Here is a 23,694-nt window from a genome sequence, read left to right as displayed (position 1 = left end):
TGAAAGTGCTGTATAATAGATATACTTAACTTTAATTTATTAAATATATTCAATTTCTTATATGTAGTCTTTATGATTGTGATGATCTTGATCATTATAGAAGATGGGTCATTTTTACCTTATTGTATTATTTCATATTGACAATTTGTGAAAAGTATCTAGTAGTGGTCTGAATAAGAATTATGCTAAACTATGTTGTGCATGATACCTTTTGTATAATTCAAATTATACTAAATTATACTAAAGTTTATACTATTAAATAATAGATGATTAGTTGATTTGGAAATTCATAGCTCCTTTTTTTTTTTTCCTGTAGGTATTTATGAGCCTCCATTTATTGTACTACTGCAGTGAACCAACCTTGGATGTGAAAATTGCCTTTTGTCAGGTGTGTGTTCCTTACAGGTAAAACAAGGTACAGTATATTCCCTTGTATTTCCATTTGCCATTCCATCTTGCACGTATTACACACCAAATTTAGTATTTATGTAATGTTAAATGTAGCTTAAGAAATAGAGGTGGATACTTAGATGTTTCTTCTTTCCTAATTCCTTTAAGTTAAAATAAGAATGAAGATAATTCTTTTTAATGATTATAAATATAGTATTTAGTTACTGTATAAAGTGATTTCTTATTAGGTTTCACTTATATTTAAAATTTTTAATATTTCTTTTCAAAACCGTGAAATGAAGTTTTAATGATCAAAAAAGGTGAAGTCTCATCGCTGGCTGGTTGGCTCAGTGGTAGAGTGCTGGCCTGGCATATGGAAGTTCTGGGTTTGAATCCTGGCCAGGGCACACAGGAGAAGTGCCATTTGCTTCTCCATCCCTTCCCCTCTCCTTTCTCTCTATCTCTCTCTTCCCCTCCCACAGCCAAGGCTCCATTGGAGCAGAGTTGGCCTGGGTGCTGAGGATGGCTCCATGCCCTCTGCCTCAGGTGTAAGAATGGCTCCAGTTGCAATGGAGCAATGCCCCAGATGGGCAGAACATCGCCCCCTAGTGGGCTTGCCAGGTGGATCCTGGTCAGGCACATGTGGGAGTCTGTCTCTCTGCCTCCCCACTTCTCACTTCAGAAAAAAAAAAGGTGAAGTCTCTGTTATTATTTCTCATCTTAAGGACTGAAGAGCCCTAGGTAGAGTAGCTCCAGTACTCGTATGTAATAAACAAACTATAGAAATGATCCCTGAAAGTATAGTCTTTCGTATGTAATAAAATGCAGGTGGTGCTCAGTTTGCTGATATCCAGTCCATCCAGTAGTTAGCAATAAAATCTAAACAACAATAATGACAAATAAATAATAAATTTAATAAATTAATTTAACCTATAATGAACAATAAGAATGTGGCAACAGTGGTTGGTAGTGTGAATGGACCAAGTAAGAGTCTGCTCTCTTGTATTCATATCAACTCTATTAAGATTACATTCACTCTTCTGGTTTCTTAATCAAGTCCCAATGTTTTAATTATTATTTATATGTTGAATAACCTTGCAATTATATCTCCAACCCAAATCTTTCCCCAAAACCAGACTTGCAGGTTCATATGCCTGTTCTACATCTCCATTTAGATGTCTAATAGGCATATCAAACTATACATATTCCATACCAGGCCATGATCCTTCCTCCAAAATTTCTCTGCTGCTATTCAGTAAATACAAAATCCATCTTTCCAGTAGCTTAGAACAATATTTTTGAAACCATGTTTAGGTAACATTTCACATAGAAACTGCCAGCAAATTTTGTTTGCTCTACATTCAAAATATATCTGGAATATCACCATTTCTTACCATTCTCTCCATTACCACCCTGGTCCATGCTAGCATTACCTCTTGCCTGGATTAGTGCAAGAGCTTCCAATTTAGCTTACCTCCAAAAGGTTTACTCTCAAAACAGCAAGCATGATATTTGAAAAATACATGTGAGATTATGTCATACCTCGGCTAAAAACAAAACAAAACCCTGAAATACCTTTCGATGTTTTCCCATCTTACTTATGGTAAAAACTAAAATCCTTATAATAAATATTCAAGCCTTTACCATCCAGTCCCTAGAGACCTCCCTCTGAAATGTTATTCCTTTATTATCCACTTGGCCCACCCCTTTACCACCTTTAGGGCTTTGATCAAATGTCATTCTTTAAAAGGGGTTTTCCTGATTATCCTATTTAAAATGACCTCTTGCTATCCCTCATTGTTTAGTCAACTTCTTTGCCTTTCTTTTTTCCTTTTTTTAACACTTTTCAGTATCTAATATGCTGTATGTGTGAAGGGTATGCTTCTCTCTCTCCAATAAAATGCATTTTTCCGTTAGGCGGAAAGTTTTTCAGTGGTGTGTTGGAGCCAGCTATCATAGGCTCACAACTGTGGATTGTACATATCTGTTTCCCAACTCAAAGTTCAATGATGACCTATTGGTAAATTAAAATCTGTCATAAAAGAGATATCATATTGTGTAAGTAAGTAATTGCTTCAATAAGTCCTCTCCCACCAAAACCCCTGGAATGTTGAACATTTCCCAGCACATTGTTAGAGTTTTGTCTTGTTTGCGTACTGTTGTTCTGTAGGTCTAACAATAGTATCTGACAGGGAGTAAGCTTTTACCAGATATGTGCCTAATGAATGAGTAAATGATATATGTTTATGTTATTAGTTGCAACTGTGACAGTTCTCTGGAGGAAAAATGCATAAATTTCTGGGCCCTACCTCTTGCAAGTTGTGTGACTGTGAGCTATTTCCTTAGCCTCCAAGATACTAGCCATTTATGATGGACATTAACACTTAAAAAATGAACAGCAAACAGAAAATCTAAGTTCATGTTTTACATATTTCAAGGTTAAAAATAAAGTTTAAAAATTATCAATAGAAATATTAAAAAGTCAGCTATTTTTTTTATCCAAAAGATTCTTTGTATAGTTTGAAGTTATTTTTTAAATTAGCTCCTGATATTTGAATAAATACAGTATATAGAAGAATGTCTAGTTCTATAGAAGCTCTTTCAAAGCAAAAGAATAGAGAGAAGTGAAGCATGACCTTTCTTAGTGACTCTGAAATTTTTTTTGATTACTATGAGCTTTCAATACCTAGAAAATATACATGCATATTCTATAACTTAAAAAAAATCTAAAGATATCATAGTAAGCAGAATATTTCTAAATGGGACTCAGAGAGTTTCATTTACTTTGCATGTAGAATATTTATTTGATAATAACTTTTATTTTTTCTCTCTTTTTTAATTTTTTAATTTTTTTTTATTTTTTCTCTCTTGTAGTTCTATACATCATTCATTACTTTAGCAGTTTAAAGAAAATAATTTTTTTTTTAGAGACAGAATAATATACTAGGTTTACTCTCAAACTGTGTTCTTTGGAAGCTTTGCATTTCATGAGACATGTCATTGATACTTGTGCTATAGTGTTTTATCTGATCACCAGTAGAGTTAGGTTGTTCCCAATTACTAGCAACAGAGACAATACAAAGAGACCTTAAATTTGTCAACAATTAATTAGTGATCAAGTGTATCCAGAATTCAGGCCATTTGAATCTTAATCTGTGGCTTTTCAAAATTTTGTCACATTTCTAATTTTTTTGCTATTGTCAATGAGAAACCACAGAAAATGTAGAAATTTAAACTTACCCAGAGAGTTATTCATCAAAAGAAAAGATGTATATTATCTGTAATAGCATTAATTTTATTTCTTAAATGAAGTGTTTGAAGATTAAATTTATTAAACTTTCTAACTGCTCTTATTAATGTTGTTGTTGTTATAAGCCTATCAAGCAAGTTTTGCAGGCAAGAAGTTTCTCATTATATTCTGGAGAGAAATTTGTCTTTGAAGTGTTAGACAATAAAAGGATAATCTTTATTTTGCACTGATATGAGTATTTTACAAAAACGTGGACCTATAGGGAACTGAAAGTGGAAAAACTCTTAATCCTCTATTCTCAATTGAACAAAGAAGTATGGGGCTGTTAAATTTCATTCTATGAATTTTAAAAACTTTGTGAAAAGTGCTATTTTTGGAACTCTGCTGTAGTGAACTGCAGGGTCAGGGTTTTAACCAGGGAATATAGACATAGAGAGATAATATGTGTTGTAAACTGCCAGCACACCCACTGGCATCTACAGCATTTATCAGATCCTAATTAGTTGTGCAGGTTTGTATTTTCCTCACTCAATGGTGACCACTTTGGGGGCAATATTGGGGCATCCTCATCTTTGATTGCCAAGCCTAGAAATCTGTTTTAGTTCAGAAAATGTTCAATAAATGCTTTTTGAATAAAAGAGGGTAGAGAAAAATAGAAAAACACCACTTCCCAAGTAGAAATTTGTTTGCTTGACTTTCAAAATCAAGTCAGTTTCTCAACATCTTAATACCTTGTAACTGTATTACTAAGAGATTTCATTGCATTTTGGTTATTTTGGTAATCACAAAACAGTGTTAACCAAACATTTATTTAAAAGTTATTAACTTATTGTCCTTTCTAAATGTTTAATTATGCTTGAGTTAGTTATGAACCGTTTAAAATGATTTCTTGATTTGTGAAAGTCTGAGACATAGAAGGTTCATATTAATGAATCAGCAATTATAAGTTTAAGTAGCACTAGAAGTAAAGAAACTGAGCTCAGTGGGCTTCTTTTCGGTTATGCCACAAGAACTCTTTATTCCTCCTTACATTTTCTGTGCAAGGAGATATCTGTGCATAGACTGATTATTTGATTCCTCCATTTATTTGTTCAGTACATTTTTACTGAGTATCTATAATATGTACTTGTAACTTGTAGAAATTAGGGATACAGGATGAATGATAATGTTTTTTCTTTCAAAGAGCACACTGCCTGGTTTAAAGCACAGTAGAGAGTGGCTAGGCTTGAAAACATAAAGAAGACTTATTTATCTTTAAGCTAAAGACCTCAGTGATAACTACGGGCTAAACAGTAATGAATCAGAAAAACCCCAAACCTCCAATACTTACTAAATGCTTTCTATATGTGAATACTTCATTAAGATTTTATCTTGCTTAGTCTTCACAACACCATTAATTACTAGAAGGCATTATCCAATCATGTTTTATTCTGGTGTTGTTGGCCATTATACTAAAAGGTCTTTTCCTAGTTCTATTCTGAACTTTTTAAAAACTCTTTTATTGGTATACAGTGTTTTGACTGAAGTAACAACTAAATAAATCTGAAATACTATAATAATATGGAAAGAAGCCTAAGAGTCCATTGGTCACTGGTAGAAAATAAAAGAAGACTTTTATATAAATTCCAAAAGATGATTGTGATATATAAGGTTTAAAACATTACTGGCAATATGAAAAAGTAGCAGGGTTATTCTGGAGTTGTTATTGTCAAAAGTTTTCTTCAGTATTTGAGTTTTTACTGTTTTTTTTTATTTTGTGATAGAGACAGGGAGATAGATAGAGGGACAGATGGGGACAGACAGACAGGAAGGGAGAGAGATGAGAAGCATCAAGTCTTCGTTGTGGCACCTTAGTTGTTCATTGATTGCTTTCTCATATGTGCCTTAACGGGGTGGAGGGGGGGGGGGAGGGCCTACAGCAGAATGAGTGACTCCGTGCTCAAGCCAGTGACCTTGAGCTTCAAGCCAGAGACATTTGGATTCAAGCCAGCGACCCCCCCCCCCCACACACACACACACACTCAAGCTGGTGAGCTTGTGCTCAAGCTGGAAGAGCCCGTGCTCAAGCTGATGACCTCGGGGTTTCAAATCTGGATCTTCTGCATCCTAGTCTGATGCTCTATCTACTGCACCTCCATCTGGTCAGACTAATTTTTACTGGTTTTTATTCTAGCACCTTGTTTTTTGATATACATGATAGCCAAGACAGACCATGTTGACTATTTCTAGTTAAAACAATACTTTTTTTTTTTAATAGATAGAAAACACTACTAGATGCCTGGACTAGTTAATTAAATTTTATTTTATGACTCTAATAATTATGTGTATGTATGCAATAATTTTCCTAGCCACAGATGATGGCTGTTTTAAATAAGTGAAAGCTTATTCTTTAGCAAAATTACTAATCTCCTTTGACTTACTATTTTTTAGTACAATGTTTTTCTCTTTCAGTCTTTGGAAATTTCAGGATACTTTAAGTGGTAATTTGCTTTTCTGCACAGGTTTTATCTGAGGTTGAGGTACATGATAAACAAAGAGTGAATTTTTCAGTAAATTAAGAAGAATAATATCCATTTTGGTTCTGGTTTCCAAAATCAGTTCTAATCTGGAATGTGTGTGTCATTCAACATTCTTTTGCTCATCTTCTCTAAAGGTGAATATTTATTTGGTTGCATATCTTCTATTTACATCTTTAACTCATACCAAAAACAGTCAAGGCAGCTAAAAATATATATATTCAAAGAGATGAAAACCAAGACTTTGGAAAATGGAGAATTACTAAACTTAGATACTAATTATATCTTTTTATAATTATAAAAAGAAAGAATGATAATAATATGATTATATGGGTTTTAAGAATAATGTTCTTTATTGTGTAAATGAAAACAAGGCAGTAGTGTTTCGTATTCTTAAAGGTAGCATTTGATAAGCTCTAATTTTCCCTTCTAAAAATATCAATATATATATTTTAGAGATAATTTAATGAAATCCAGATAACTAATTTAAATGTTTTGATTCTTAAATGATTTTTCACTGTCCTTACCATGGAACATACCTTTTACTCCCATCCTGAGAAAGTTTTATTTTTAAATTAGCTATTATTTATTCATCTGGGGATTTTGATCTGCCTTGATTGTATAATATGACTTATTTTTGGTATTTTGTACTTTTTTTGTTGTTTTCTTTTTTACTGTAGACAAATTGGGAATATGTACCTCAAAAGGTATAGAATTTAGTATGATTAACTTAATAGTTTAGATCATTGTGATAATGAAGCTAGTGTTCTAAATTCGATGCTCTAAAGGAAAATTTTAATATTAAACTTCATGATGGCAGAAGCCCTATATTCTTCGTGCCTAGAACATTGTTTGGTGCATTGTAAGACCAAAATAATATTTGATGAATGAAAAACATGCTACAGCAATAGATAGATCTCAAGTCTAGGTGACTTACCCAAATGAAAGTTTATTTCCTTTATACAAAAGTTAGCATATGTTACCAAGGGTTCTCATCTGTCTGGTAACTCAAGAATTATAGCTTCCGCCATTGTGTGTTTCAGAAATTTAGGTTCTTGCCATCTTGTGACATACCAGCTAAGATGCCAGTGTGTGGAAAGTGATGGATTGTAGAGATACATCCCCTGATTACCTCTGCATTGAGGTGACATTGGCTACTTCTGGTGCAGTTCATTTGCCAGCAATAGTTACATGGCCCCAATAAGATTGCAAGGGAGGATGAGAAATGTGGCAGAGCACATGGGTATTCATAGAGCACTTTTCTACCATAAATGAAGACACATAAAGGAAGCATTTTATCACCTGACTGTTCTGATCCTTGTGGGTTACATGTTGATTTTATAGCAGTGTCATAATGCCTTGTGATAGCATTATGGCTTAGTCAACTTTTGGGTAGAAACATGCCAAAACTATTAATTAGTTATATCTTTAAATATTATCTAACTCTTTGATAATAATAATTATAGTAATAATAATGAGCTTTGTTCAGAATTTTCTATAAGCTTATATCATTCTAAGAACTTTACAGAAATGACCTCATTTAACAGTCTTACTAAAGAAACAAAGCAGATAGGCCTAATCTGTGGTGGTGCAGTGGATGAGGCGTTGACCTGGAACACTGAGGTCGTCGGTTCAAAACCCTGCACTTGTCTGGTCAGAGCACATATGGGAGTTGATGCTTCCTGCTCCTCCGCCTTTTCTCTCTCTCTCTCTCCTCTCTAAAATGAATAAATAAAAAAAATTTTTTTTTAAAAGAAAGGAAGTAGATTACCTTATATCATAAAGAAGGACACTAAGGCTAAGGTTGTAAAAAAATTGCCCAAAACTCACAATCAGGATTTTCAGATAAAAGTTGAGGCTCGGGGAGTGACGTCATGGAAATGGCGCCGTGAGCAGCGCGTCCGACAGCTCTCCCCTAAATCACAACAAATTTATCAACTAGAAACAGAAAAATCTATCCTCGGAGCATTCCGGAATTCCACACAAACTGATAGCAAAAGGACTGTTATCACTTGAATCTGAGAGACGAGGGTGTGGAGGAAGCTACCGCAGGGACGTTCATTCAAGCCGCGAGGAGGTGCGCCTGGGGTGAGTTGGCCCACACTCGGGAGCCGCGAGCCGCCGCGAGCCGTGCCGCCACGAGCCGCGGGGCGCGCCCGGTCCGGTTGCAGAGTGAGCACCGCTTACGTTCCCAGTGGCCCGCGCACTACGAGTGAGAGTCGCCAGCCACCGGTGCCCGGAGCGCCCCATTCGTGCGCGTGCCCTGGGCATTCCACGCGTCCAGAGCGCCCTACTGGCCCGCACACCCAGGGGGCCCCATTGTCCTGCGCCTGGTGCGATCCAGCCGCCGGCGGCAGGGCGAGCGGGAGAGGCTTGGGAGATTCTCTCCGTGGGCGGGGCACCTCACCCAGCCATTCAAGCTAACAATCAAGCGTTGGGGGAGGGGCGCGCGCAGGCAGCCTAAAATACCTTCGGGAGCACAGCTGCGACCCAATCACTGAAATTAGTTTAACCCATGAAATCTGCGCACCCTCGGTTCTAATTGATAAGATCTCTCTCAGTTCAGCGATCCAAGACAAGAGGCGTGATATTTTTTAGTGCCTCTCGCTAAAGGGGCGGGGGCAACTTCTGATTGATAGAGCCTCCATATTCAGGGATAAACGCTAACAAGAAGGACTTGGCAGATAATAAGATCTATACTACACTAGTCGCAAGCAGAGACTAGTGCCTCTTCTTCCCAGCAAAAACAGGCTACAAAGTGTGGAAAGCCTGGGTTGAGAGGTCCAACTGAATGATAGGCGCTGAACAGTCACCTTGACAACAATTGACTCCCACCCCCGCCTGATTACACTGGAGGCCCTGACTGCCAGAGCCTTTCCCAAAGCTTTGCACTGAGTGGGGATAGAGTGGGGATTTCCCAGCTCTTTGAGCCTCTTACTCCCCAGACAGAAGCAGTGGCAGCCTTATAGCTGGATCACCAGGCTGCTAATTCAGAAAGGGGGGACTAGGAGAGAGAATCCAGGAAAGCAAACTCTCTCATCATTGGACCCTGCAAATGCCAACAAGCCTTGACTACCAGCAAGACTAAAGCCAATTATATGACATTACCATAGAATCCCATCAACTGCAAATCCCTACCTAAGTGTGACACAGGGGCAGAGCCTGGGGTACAGAGTCACCGACCAGGAAGAGGGAGAGAAAAGATAAAGGAAGAAGTTAACCTCTCAAAATCAAGAAAAATCCACAGACTTTACAACTTGTTCCACTAATTCTTTTTTTGTCGTTGTTGTTTGTTTCTTCTATCTTATTGCCTTTATTTCCTCCACCTCGGTCCTTCTATTCTCTGCCCATCTTATGCTTCCCTTTTCTTGAACTACACTACCCATGAGTGTTACATTTTATTTCTCTTCTTCATCCTCACCCTCCTTTAAGGTTATACTCCAAAACACTTAACTCTCACTCTCTCCTCTTTTGTTTTTTTTTGTCTTGCTTTGTTTTTTTTCTCTTCCTATTTTATTTCTTCCTTCATTTTTCTCTTTTTCTTATTTTTTCCTTTCTATTCGTTTTTTCTTTTCTCATTTTACTTTCCTCCCATTTAATCCTCAATCACAAACAAATTAGTTAATTTGGGACTCAAGGCATTTTTTGGCTTTATTTTTCTTTTTTGCTTTTGTTTTTATTTTTTTCTTGTTTGTTTATTTTTGAGGCATTTTGGGTCCTCCCAACCCAAGGTCTCCATTGTATTTAGTCTTCGCTCCACTTAATACAACAGATTTTTACTTATTATTTTTATTTTTTTCTTCTTTATTATTCTTTTTTGGTCCTTTTCTCTGGTTCCCTCTTATCCCTCTCATTATATCTCTTAGTTGACCATCACTTACAAGCAAATCATCTTATGCTTGTCTAAGATTTTCTTCCTTTTTTTTTCTTTCTTTTTTTTTTTTTTTTGCATTTAGTAGGTCCCTACTCCCTTTTTTTGCCCCTTGAACTCTTCACCCCAAATCAGGCCCTCCATTATAGGCACGATATTTCCCTGAGGAGGGGAGAGGAGGGAAAGAGAAGAAAGAAAAAAGGGGGAAATAATAAATTATTACTGTTTTTTTTTTGTGGGGTGTTTTACCTTTATTTATTTATTTTTTTTTTATTTTTACTTTTTACTCCTTATTAATTCTAATTAGTGCTATCAACAAGACCACCCTCAGATGCCGATAAGAAAAAGGAAATCGAATATTATGGATACAAAAGAAAGAGAGGTAACACAAATAGATGTGGAAAAATCTATGGAGAAAAGATTTAACATATTGGAAGCCTTGGAGCTAAATGACAGAGAATTTAAAATAGAAATCTTAAAAATACTCAGAGATATACAAGAAAACACAGAAAGGCAATATAGGGAGATCAGAAAACAACTCAATGAACACAAAGAATATATTACCAAGGAAATTGAAACTATAAAAACAAATCAAACAGAAATGAAAAACTCAATTCACGAGCTGAAAAACGAGGTAACAAGCTTAGCTAACAGAACAGCCCAGATTGAAGATAGGATTAGTGAAATAGAAGACAAACAACTTGAGGCACAACAGAGAGAAGAAGAAAGAGACTCAAAAATAATAAAAAACGAGAAAGCCCTACAGGAATTGTCTGACTCCATCAGAAAGAATAACATAAGAATAATAGGTATATCAGAGGGAGAAGAAAAAGAAAATGGAATGGAGAATATACTCAAACAAATAATAGACGAGAATTTCCCAAGCCTGTGGAAAGAACTAAAGCCTCAAGTTCAAGAAGCAAACAGAACACCGAGTTTTCTTAACCCCAACAAACCCACTCCAAGGCACATCATAATAAAGATGACACAAACCAATGACAAAGAAAAAATTCTCAAGGCAGCCAGGGAAAAGAAGAGTACAACATATAAAGGAAGGCCTATTAGATTATCATCAGATTTCTCAGCAGAAATTCTACAAGCTAGAAGAGAGTGGACCCCAATATTTAAAGCCCTGAAAGAGAGGAACTTTCAGCCAAGAATACTATACCCATCAAAGCTATCCTTCAAGTATGAAGGAGATATAAAAACATTCACAAATACAGAAAAAATGAGAGAATTTATCAGCAGAAAGCCCCCACTTCAGGAAATACTAAAGGGGGTTTTCCAACCAGATTCAAAGAACAAAAGAAAACAACACCACAAGTAACAGCTCCACCAAGAACACAATAAAACCAAACTTAAACTGTGACAACAAAGGAAAAAAAGGGGGGAGAGGATGGAGATTAACAGTAGCAAAGGACGATGAAGTGCAGAAATACTTATAAGATAGGGTACTACAATGAATATGGTAGGTACCCTTTTCATTACTTCATGGTAACCACCCTTGAAAAAACCACCACAAAAACACTTGACTTAAAAAAGGTAGCAACAGAGGAAAGAAGTATGGAACAGAAACAAACAAAAACAAATGATAGAAAAACAAAAGTGAAGAATCAAACTAGATACAAAACTAACAGAAAGCAATTTATAAAATGGCAGTAGGGAACCCACAAGTGTCAATAATTACACTAAATGTAAATGGATTAAACTTACCAATAAAAAGACACAGAGTAGCAGAATGGATTAAAAAAGAAAATCCAACTATATGCTGCCTACAAGAAACACATCTAAGCAACAATAAGGATAAAAACAAATTCAAAGTGAAAGGCTGGAAAACAATACTCCAAGCAAACAACACCCCAAAAAAAGCAGGTGTAGCAATACTCATATCTAATAATGCTGACTACAAGACAGAAAAAGTACTCAGAGACAAAAATGGTCATTTCATAATGATTAAGGGGAAGTTGAATCAAGAAGACATAACAATCCTTAATATATATGCACCAAACCAAGGAGCACCAAAATATATAAGACAGCTAGTTATTGACCTTAAAACAAAAACTAACAAAAATACAATCATACTTGGAGACCTCAATACACCGCTGACGGCTCTAGATCGGTCATCCAAACAGAGAATCAACAAAGACATAGTGGCCTTAAACGAAATACTAGAACACCTGGATATGATAGACATCTACAGGACACTTCATCCCAAAGCGACAGAGTATACATTTTTCTCTAGTGTACATGGAACATTCTCAAGAATTGACCATATGTTGGGCCACAAAGACAATATCAGCAAATTTAGAAAAATTGAATTTGTACCAAGCATATTTTCTGATCATAAAGCCTTGAAACTAGAATTCAACTGCAAAAAAGAGGGGGAAAAACCCACAAAAATGTGGAAACTAAACAACATACTTCTAAAAAATGAATGGGTCAAAGAAGAAATAAGCGCAGAGATCAAAAGATACATACAGACAAATGAAAATGAAAATACGACATATCAGAATCTCTGGGATGCAGCAAAAGCAGTAATAAGAGGAAAGTTCATATCACTTCAGGCCTATATGAACAAACAAGAGAGAGTCGAAGTAAACCACTTAACTTCACACCTTAAGGAACTAGAAAAAGAAGAACAAAGACAACCCAAAACCAGCCGAAGAAAGGAGATAATAAAAATCAGAGCAGAAATAAATGAAATAGAGAACAGAAAAACTATAGAAAAAATCAATAAAACAAGGAGCTGGTTCTTTGAAAAGATCAACAAAATTGACAAACCCTTGGCAAGACTCACCAAGGAAAAAAGGCACAGGACTCAAATAAACAAAATCCAAAATGAAAGAGGAGAGATCACCACAGACATCATAGATATACAAAGAATTATTGTAGAATACTATGAAAAATTATATGCCACCAAATACAACAATCTAGAAGAAATAGATAAATTCCTAGAACAATACAACCTTCCTAGACTGAGTCATGAAGAAGCAGAAAGCCTAAACAGACCAATCAGCAGGGAGGAAATAGAAAAAACTATTAAAAACTTCCCCAAAAATAAAAGTCCAGGCCCAGACGGTTATACTAGTGAATTCTATCAAACATTCAAAGAAGACTTGGTTCCTATTCTACTCAAAGTCTTCCAAAAAATTGAAGAAGAAGCAATACTTCCAAACACATTTTATGAGGACAACATAACCCTCATACCAAAACCTGGCAAGGATGGCACAAAGAAAGAAAACTACAGACCAATATCTCTAATGAATACAGATGCTAAAATACTAAACAAAATACTGGCAAATCGAATACAACAACATATTAAAAAAATAATACATCATGATCAAGTGGGATTCATCCCAGAATCTCAAGGATGGTTCAACATACGCAAAACGGTTAACTTAATACACCATATCAACAAAACAAAGAACAAAAACCACATGATCTTATCAATAGATGCAGAAAAGGCTTTTGATAAAATACAACACAATTTTATGTTTAAGACTCTCAACAAAATGGGTATAGAAGGAAAATATCTCAACATGATAAAGGCCATATATGATAAACCATCAGCCAACATCCTATTAAACGGCATAAAACTGAGGACTTTCTACCTTAAATCAGGAACAAGTCAGGGTTGTCCACTCTCTCCACTCTTATTTAACATAGTGCTAGAAGTTCTGGCCAGAGCAATCAGACAAGACAAAGAAATAAAAGACATCCATATCGGAAAAGAAGAAGTAAAGGTATCACTTTTTGCTGATGATATGATCCTATACATCGAAATCCCGAAGGACTCCACAAAAAGATTATTAGAAACAATAAACCAATACAGTAAGGTCGCAGGATACAAAATTAACATACAAAAGTCCATAGCCTTTCTCTATGCCAACAATGAAATATTAGAAAACGAACTCAAAAAAATAATCCCCTTCACGATTGCAACAAAAAAAATAAAATACCTAGGAATAAACATAACAAAGAACGTAAAGGACCTATATAATGAAAATTACAAAGCATTGTTAAGAGAAATCGAAAAAGATACAATGAGATGGAAAAATATTCCTTGTTCTTGGATAGGAAGAATAAATATAATCAAAATGGCCATATTACCCAAAGCAATATACAAATTTAATGCAATTCCCATCAAAATCCCTATGAGATTTTTTAAAGAAATGGAACAAAAAATCATCAGATTTATATGGATCTATAAAAAACCCCGAATAGCCAAAACAATCCTAAGGAAAAAGAATGAAGCTGGGGGCATTACAATACCTGACTTTAAACTATATTATAGGGCCACGATAATCAAAACAGCATGGTATTGGCAGAAAAATAGACACTCAGACCAATGGAACAGAATAGAAAGCCCAGAAATAAAACCACATATATATGGTCAAATAATCTTTGATAAAGGGGCCAACAACACACAATGGAGAAAAGAAAGCCTCTTCAACAAATGGTGCTGGGAAAACTGGAAAGCCACATGCAAAAGAATGAAACTCGACTACAGCCTGTCCCCGTGTACTAAAATTAATTCAAAATGGATCAAAGACCTAAATATAAGACCTGAAACAATAAAGTACATAGAAGAAGACATAGGTACTAAAATCATGGACCTGGGTTTTAAAGAACATTTTATGAACTTGACTCCAATGGCAAGAGAAGTGAAGGCAAAGATGAATGAATGGGACTACATCAGAATAAAAAGTTTTTGCTCAGCAAGAGAAACTGATATCAAAATAAACAGACAGCCAACTAAATGGGAAATGATATTTTCAAACAACAGCTCAGATAAGGGCCTAATATCCAAAATTTACAAAGAACTCATAAAACTCAACAACAAACAAACAAACAATCCAAGAAAAAAATGGGAAGAGGACATGAACAGACACTTCTCCCAGGAAGAGATACAAATGGCCAACAGATATATGAAAAGATGCTCAGCTTCATTAGTTATTAGAGAAATGCAAATCAAAACTACAATGAGATACCACCTCACTCCTGTTAGATTAGCTATTATCAACAAGACGGGTAATAGCAAATGTTGGAGAGGCTGTGGAGAAAAAGGAACCCTCATTCACTGTTGGTGGGAATGTAAAGTAGTACAACCATTATGGAGGAAAGTATGGTGGTTCCTCAAAAAACTGCAAATAGAACTACCTTATGACCCAGCAATCCCTCTACTGGGTATATACCCCAAAACCTCAGAAACATTGATACGTGAAGACACATGTAGCCCCATGTTCATTGCAGCACTGTTCACAGTGGCCAAGACATGGAAACAACCAAAAAGCCCTTCAATAGAAGACTGGATAAAGAAGATGTGGCACATATACACTATGGAATACTACTCAGCCATAAGAAATGATGACATCAGATCATTTACAGCAAAATGGTGGGATCTTGATAACATTATAAGGAGTGAAATAAGTAAATCAGAAAAAAACAGGAACTGCATGGTTCCATACATTGGTGGAACATAAAAATGAGACTAAGAGACATGGACAAGAGTGTGGTGGTTACCAAGGGTGGGGGGAGGGAGGACATGGGAAGGAGGGAGGGAGAGAGTTAGGGGGAGGGGGAGGGGCACAGAGAACTAGATAGATTGTGGCGGAGGACAGTCTGACTTTGGGCGAGGGGTTTGCAACATAATTTAATGACAAAATAACCTAGACATGTTTTCTTTGAATATATGTACCCTGAATTATTAATGTCATCCCATTAACATTAATAAAAATTTATAAAAAATAAAAAAAAAATAAAAAAAAAAAGTTGAGGCTCTACCCTTTGCTAATGTTCTCAGTCTAAGAGTTCTCAATTGCATGTGAGAATACTAATTCTTACAAGAAATGATTTATTAGCCACCTAGCACAGTGTCTGGTCCTAATATTAGCACAATGCGTAGCAGACATTCAAATGGTACTAGTTCTCTTCCTTCATATAAAAAGAAAAGGCAGGTGAAGCCATGCCTGCTCTCCTATTCATTACTCTTTTTTTGTGTGACAGAGACAGAGGAGACAGAGAAAGGGACAGATAAGACAGGAAAGAAGAGAGATGAGAAGCATCAATTCTTTGTTGCGGCACCTTAGCTGTTCATTGATTGCTCTCTCATATGTGTCTTGACCGGGGGCCTACAGCAGATCTAGTGACACCTTGCTCAAGTCAGCAACCTTGGACTCAAGCTGGTGAGCCTTGCTCAAACCAGTGAGCCTGTGCTCAAGCCAGTGACCTTGGGGTTTCAAACCTGGGTCCTACGCCTCCCAGTCTGACGTTCTATATCCACTGTGCCACTACCTAGTCAGGTTACTATTCATTACTCTTATGTGATTTTTTACATAATTGGCAATAATGATTAAACATAAATTAAGCCTTAAAGTTTTCACTGTATTACTGATTTGTTTTAAGTCATTGATTCTACAGAATAACTATCTCTGGGCCATCCCATATAAAAATTATAAAGATGCAAGCTGTAGTCCTCCTTAAAGAGTAGCACTTCAAGAAACAGAGTGGGAAAAATATGCTTTTGTCAGAACAAAATCTAGTCCTAAATTTCATTAAGTATTGTTGTCTCTATTATCCCCCTTTAAAACTAATATGTAAACAATGTGATTCAGATTTAAAATGAATTGGACACATTCCTTTGAACACATAGCAAAGTAGCAGGCATTGTTCCTGTGGGCTTTGTATAACAACCTTGGAGTGGCATCATGAAGCAACTCAATATGCTGGTCATAACTATGAGAACGACTAGCTCAATATCATTTGTGCCAAAAGCAGAATCACAACTTTGGGCAGATGCTTTTAAAGTATCCAAAAGACAATCCTAAAAGAATTTCCAACAGATTGACTAGTTGATTTCCTGGAGATTCATTTTCTGGAAATGCTAACTTATTTTGACTATACTAATTGAGTTAAATCAATGTAATATCATAATACCCTTAATAATGCCTGCTATATATAGTAAGTGCTCAAAAATATTTAACAAATAAATGAAATTAGGCCGTTTAAATTCTGCGCAGTTCTGAAAATCCAGCTTTCCATTGGCAACACAAGATTGTCTGTTTCAACCCTGAATTGTTTAATGTTCAGCTAAATTCAAACTCTAGGCTGAGACAATAAGTAAAAGAACGCACCATGTATTAATTTTTCTTGATTTTTAAGCTCTATTCCCATAGCTCACCTTATTATAAGAAACCCACATCACTTTCTAAATTATTTTAGCTGAACTAGTGAATGGTTTAGTAAAAAAAGAGCATGTATGTTGGAGTTGGACAAACTTCAGTTCATATTAATTGGGACCACTAACTAGTAGTTCTAAGACTTTGAGCCAATTAACGGCTCTGCAAGCCACTTTGCTCAGCTGTTGTTAGTGTTAAATATAGTATTTAACAGAATACAAAGTTCACTTTTACTAAGTAAGCAATTAATACTGGTTCACCTTTCTTCCCTCGTTTTACTGAGAACTGATTATCTTGAGTCATATGATACATATTTCTGTATCTTGGATTAAAAATATTATATCTACTGCCTGTTACAGGTTTATTATAGAAAGAATTATATATTTTTCATGAAGTTAAGTATTAGAAAAATTTTATCTTTCCCATGAACTTCTATGATAAATTATTGAGGTTAATGAATCAAAACTTGCCACTCATTATGGTTTTGTTGTGTTGCCATACATTTTTTTCCTTTGGACTTCTGAAAGCACAATACTAAGGTTTGTTTTCAAGGCAGTTTATAGTTATAACTTAATTTTTTGATAAAACTGTCATCTCTCAGCTTCTGCTTTATTTGACATTTGTTCTTAAAACTGGATATAATGGTTTTATTGTTACTATATTTTTTGTGGTGAACTGCACAAATATTTTTTAGGACTGCACAGAATACAAATGATAAATCAATGAAAGAATAAAATGACCTCTTCAAAGATTCATAGCTATTAAGTGCAGAACTAATCAGGCATGGTACTGTTTTCAGCTATACTATTCAAAAGAAGCCAAGGAAGCTTAACTTCTAACAATTAGTAAATCTTCATATTTTCTGCTCAGAAATTGCTAGCAGTAATGTAGAATATTCATGCACAAATGAAGAGGGAGGAGGTGGTGTTTGTGGAATATAGGTTGCTAAATTTGAGAAAAATTCAATCAAGGCTTTGGACACCTGCAGGATAAGATCAGTAATATGGGCATCTTTCTTTGCAAATCTCTGTAGCTATAAATAGCAATTGAATTGATGATGGGGACTCATTGCACAAGGCCCTTCTTACAAGTCTACATAAAATGTAGTCTTTTCATAGAACAGATTATATTCAGATTTCCTCTGTGCTTATCAAATGACCAGTGACAAGAAAGCCTTCTTTTAATTTAGCTTTAAAATTTTTTGGCAGATGGGAGATAAAAAGGAAATGAGTTTGTTTTTATTTTATTTTATTTTTTTACTTTTTTACAGAGACAGAGAGAGATTCAGAGAGAGGGATAGATAGGGACAGACAGACAGGAATGAAGAGAGATGAGAAGCATCAATCATCAGTTTTTTGTTGCGACACCTTAGTTGTTCATTGATTGCTTTCTTATATGAGCCTTGACCGTGGGGCTACAGCAGACTTAGTAACCCCTTGCTTGAGCCAGCGACCTTGGGTCCAAGCTGGTGAGCTTTGCTCAAACCACCTGAACCCATGCTCAAGCTGGCGACCTCGGGGTCTCGAACCTCGGTCTTTCCTCATCCCAGTCCAACGCTCTATCCACTGCACCACCACCTGGTCAGGCTGTTTTGAATTTTTTCAAAGAAAATTTTATTATGTACACATATAAATAATTGTTGATTCATTTATATACAAGATTAATATTCAGTGGAGGAATTAATTGTTTTTTAAAATGATTCAATCAGTAGAATAGACTATTATAAACCTATAGTTATTTTAAACCATATTGATCTTCAAAAGTTACTACTGTGGTAATTTATAATTTTATAAATAACATATTTGTTCTTTGTAATTAACTCTTAATCAACATATTAATTTATTCTCTGAAAAAAACTTTTTATTTTGATGAGCAGTTATGAATACCTATGAATTTCAGACTTTCTTCCCAAGGATTTTAGTATAATTTCTTTTGTGTGTGACAGAGACAGAGAGAAAGACAGAGAGAGAGAGACAGATAGGGACAGATAGACAGGAAGAGAGATGAGAAACATTAATTCTTCATTGCAGCACCTTAGTTGTTCATTGATTCCTTTCTCATATGTTCCTTGACCGGGGGCTCCAGCTGAGCCCATGACCCCTTGCTCAAGCCAGTGATCTTGAACTCAAACCAGAGACCTTTCACTGAAGCAGGCAACCATGGGGTCATGTTTTTGATGACCCCACTGGCTCAAGCCAGTGACCCCACACTAAAGCTGGTGAGCTCGCGCTCAAGCAGGATGAGACTATGCTCAAGTTGGCGACTTCGAGTTCTTGAACCTCAGCATCTAAGGCCAACACTCTATCCACTGCATCACCTCCTGGTCAAGCAGTATCAATATACTATAAAGATATCATGAAATGTTTATTTTCATAAGTTAATTCAGAGAATATTGGTCATTATATTGTACCTATGAAGTAGGAAAACATATCTCTGGAAATATGTCTACTTAAACATGTGCTGTTGCCAAAGAGAGTCATTCTGACATCAATTTTACCTTCCACACCCTTTGCTTACTTGGTTTGACCTACACTGTTTCCAGTTTTTGCCTCTCCAAATAGCCCTCTTTGAATGGTGACATGTCTTACCTCCCCTATTTTCTAAAATAGTGGTTCTGAGACTGATGGTTGCCAGAGGGAAAGGGAATTAGGGGGCTGGGTGAAAAAGGCAAAGGAGTTAAGAAGTACAAATTGATAGTTATGAAATAGTCACAGGGATGTAAATTACAGCATAAGGAATATCATCAATAATTTTGTAATAATTATGTATGGTGCCAGGTAGGTACTGGAACTATCAGAGGGGACACTTTGTAAAGTATGTGACTGTCTAACCACTAGTTGTACACCTGAAACTAAAACAAAACAATATTTAATGTAAATTGTAATTGAAAAATTAAATTTAAATAAAATAGTCGTTCTAGAAGTGTGGAGATTCTTAGAAATATAAACTATTAGCCCTGTCATAGTTGCACTGAATCCGAAATTTTTCAGTCAGTCTCAGCAGTGTGTTTTGCAAACTCCTCACATAGTGCTGGTCCATGTTACAACTTTAGAATCTCTGTCTTGAACTATTGGCCTTCCCAAAATGAATTTTGTTTTTCCCTTTCTGGGTTTTAATCATCAGCTCTCTTTGTTTTTTGTTCTTCTTGGGTTTAAATAATAAGTTATATGACCTGAGCTAAGGATATTCTAAACCAGTGGTTCTCAACCTTTCTAATGCCGTGACCCCGCAATACAGTTCCTCATGTTGCAGTGACCCCAAACCAAAAAATAATTTTGGTGGCTACTTCATAACTGTAATTTTGCTACAGTTATGATTCAGAATGTAAATATCTGATATGCATTATGTATTTTCCGATGGCTTTAGGTGACCCCGCCGGGGTCGCGACCCATAGGTTGAGAACCGCTGTTCTAAACCATGTAACTGAAGAATATTTTTAGCATTGATAACATTTTTCCATATTTTCATAGGCACTTAGAAGTTTGAACTTTATAATCATGACAAGGAAGGCTATATGAATATTGGGGATGAAATATACTGTATTAAATATGTTTTAGTATTTTAAAACTCAATTTGGATTTGTAAGCTTAAGGCATGGATGAGATCTAGGGAAAGTTCTTCAACACAACACATTTGCCATCCAAGAAAATTTTTAATCCCTTTGTCTTACTGCTAACATTAAAAAAGCCTTTTTCCCATTACTTGAGGTACTTACAAGAGTGTATTTTCTATCTTACAGATTTTATTTAAAATTTAATTCAAAATTAAATATAAAGGGGATACTTGAAAGAAAACCTGGTGTGTGAATTCATTCACAAATATTGTAATGAGGATTTTCAATCTTATTGTGAGAAATTATGTGCTCTGAAATGGAGATAAAAGATCACTGAGTAACTTTTATTTTAGAAAATATGTCAGGGCATTAAGCATTTCATTTGAATAGCTTTTATTTGTGTCTTTTTAACTGAGAATTCTCTTTTTGCTAAAAATTTTCCTGTTGAAATTGTTTTAACCATTTTACCAAACTACTACCAAGTCTATACAAAGTTTCCTCATCATAAGAAAAGTCCTGTTGCAGATATGCCCTAGAAAAAACTAAGGGGACCTCTCAGGAGTGTGAACAATTGCTAGGATGCAATGATTTATCCTGTTATAGCGCTGAGGTGTAGAGTAACTCTTGTCCTAACTAGGACACTGGTTTCCAGTTTGTACGTGCCATGAGTAATGGAATCTGGCAGTTCATAGAAACACTAAGTGTGGTCCCTGAGGCAGATACAGAAATAGTATTTCTGCTGAATAATAGGTGTTTCCTTTCTAAATATCTCAGGCAGAGCTGTGTGGCTTGTTTTACAATCTTTAGGGATAAACCCCTCTCCAGTGAGTGGCTCTCAACAATCTTAAACAGGTTGTTGGTCCCCACCACACAGAAATACTGATTCAACCAGTGTGGGGTTGGAGTGAGCATTTGCATTTCTAACAAGTGTCCAGGTAAGGTAAATGTCCCACTCATTGCAGAACAACTATCATTGTTTGATAAGTCGACTAAATACAAACTATATCTCCTATCAGGCAGCACATAAAAAAGCATGCCTCAAATATCCCAAATGCCTGCTACAGGTTATGCCAACCTCTAATGAGAACACCTGGTTTAGACTATTCAACTTTCAATTGTTGAGGTTGGGGAGAAAACCACAGAACATGCAAGTACTCAGAACCTGAACCAAATCAGCAAGAAGAGGGAAGATGATTACAGGGTAGGCATCCATACATATTTACCTCAAGGTTAGGCAATATTCTGTAAGATCTCTTCTAGCTATATAATCTATATGATTTAATATTATAAAGTACAATAGTGTAAGGTCATTTCTGGGTGAACATTAATCATGAATAATGGATATTTATATTATATATATTCATAAATCATGATTTAAAATTTTGAAAACAAGTTTTTCAATTGGTAAATATAATTGATGGAAGAACTTTCCTTAAAGATAAAAGATACAACAATTGAGATACTTAATATCTAAGCTTGCAAAGAATAAAAAGTCATCCTATGGCATTTTATTATTATGTTAATTTGGACTGAAATTATTCAGTGTTTAAAGCAGGATAATAACATTTTTGGTATTATTGAGAATAAATGAAGTCAATACAATTTAATCAAAATTTACCTAATTAAAAAATTAAATCTTCACATTATTTTGTATCTCAGTTCTTTCTGAGAAAGGAATGTAGATATAATCTTTTACCCTTCCTCAAATGGCTATTGTAATGGATGAACAGTGTTCACCTCTGAAGTATCTAGCATTGTCTCTGGGACCAGTATATGTTCAGCAGGTGTTTGCTCCATAAATAAGTAAATAGTTTTAACAAAACATTTCAGAAAAGGTTATGCAGATCTAATCTAAGATTTTATTATAAGTTTTAATATTGAAAACAAATTTTTGGACATATTTTCTAAGCTCTTTTACTCCAGATAATCTTACATGGATGAATACATCATTTTCTATGTGCAATACAGGTTTATAAAATAATGATAGATGACAAAAACTAGTAATCATTAAAAGAATAGATTTCTCTTTATCTCTTTGTCATTCTAGTTATTCATTTGTCTCATGTTTTTGTTGTTCTTTTTCACAGGGATTTGCTAAACAAGTGGATGTGTCATATATTGCCAAACATTACAACATGAGCAAAAGCAAAGTTGACAACCAGTTCTACAGTGTGGAAGTGGGAGATTCAACCTTCACAGTTCTCAAGCGCTACCAGAATCTAAAGCCTATTGGCTCTGGGGCTCAGGGAATAGTTTGGTAAGTGGATTTAACTTATATTTTTATATGGAACACCCTGTGTTAACTAGACACACATGCATGCACACCACAAATAAATTGCATAACACAATATGTAAATTAGACACACATGCACACACACCATTAATGAGTTGCATGACTTGGAGGGAAAAAAATACAGGTTACTAAAGAGAAATAGAACTATGAACATTATTTGTAATCTACTACCCATTTGTTTACAATATGTATAACTTCATTTGTGACTATTTTTTCAGGTTTAAAAAATTATTTATTATACAAGAGCCATAAAATAACCCCAAAAGAATCAGAGGTTTATATTTAGAAAATTTTATTTGAATTTTTTCACAATAAGAAATGAGTAGGTATGTGATACAATAACTAGCAAAAAAAATTTCATATATTCAAAAGAAGTATAAATTCTATCTCAAAGGTCCCTGGGACTTTTAGAGGTCAATGTTTAAAGTTCAGTTACCTATTAGAAAAGTGGTATTTTTAAAATATTTGCTGAATGTTTCCAAAATGGGAAGATTCTGTGATCCTTGATATCTATTCTTATATGACATTTTTGAGAAGCCAGTGGAAATGATGACAAATCAAGATCTAATTGACCTGATATCAGATTGATAAACATTTCTTTTAGATACTTCTAGTGTAGCAATTAAATGTATTTAGTATAAAC

General features: G+C 35.3%; 1 protein-coding gene and 1 pseudogene across 5 annotated transcripts in view; one reads left to right on the top strand and one right to left on the bottom strand.

The window, feature by feature from the left end:
• Positions 1 to 23,694, top strand: part of MAPK10 (mitogen-activated protein kinase 10) — a 335,359-nt gene that overhangs the window by 169,088 nt on the left and 142,577 nt on the right. For 4 of the 5 annotated variants that reach the window (XM_066384871.1, XM_066384870.1, XM_066384869.1 and 1 more), the window contains exons 3-4: positions 317 to 388; positions 22,846 to 23,015. In XM_066384871.1, coding sequence (XP_066240968.1) covers positions 323 to 388; positions 22,846 to 23,015 — 236 coding nt within the window. In that variant the 5' untranslated portion in view covers positions 317 to 322. Of the gene's footprint in view, positions 1 to 316; positions 416 to 22,845; positions 23,016 to 23,694 lie in introns of all 5 variants that reach the window. The other variant, XM_066384872.1, reaches the window with a different exon arrangement.
• LOC136407231 (small nucleolar RNA U3) lies at positions 1,043 to 1,198 on the bottom strand (annotated as a pseudogene).

This window comes from Saccopteryx leptura, chromosome 5, assembly GCF_036850995.1.
Source record: "Saccopteryx leptura isolate mSacLep1 chromosome 5, mSacLep1_pri_phased_curated, whole genome shotgun sequence".
Classification (NCBI taxonomy): Eukaryota; Metazoa; Chordata; class Mammalia; order Chiroptera; family Emballonuridae; genus Saccopteryx; species Saccopteryx leptura.
Note: the sequence above shows the minus strand (reverse complement) of the source record. Positions and strands in the feature narration are given on the sequence as shown.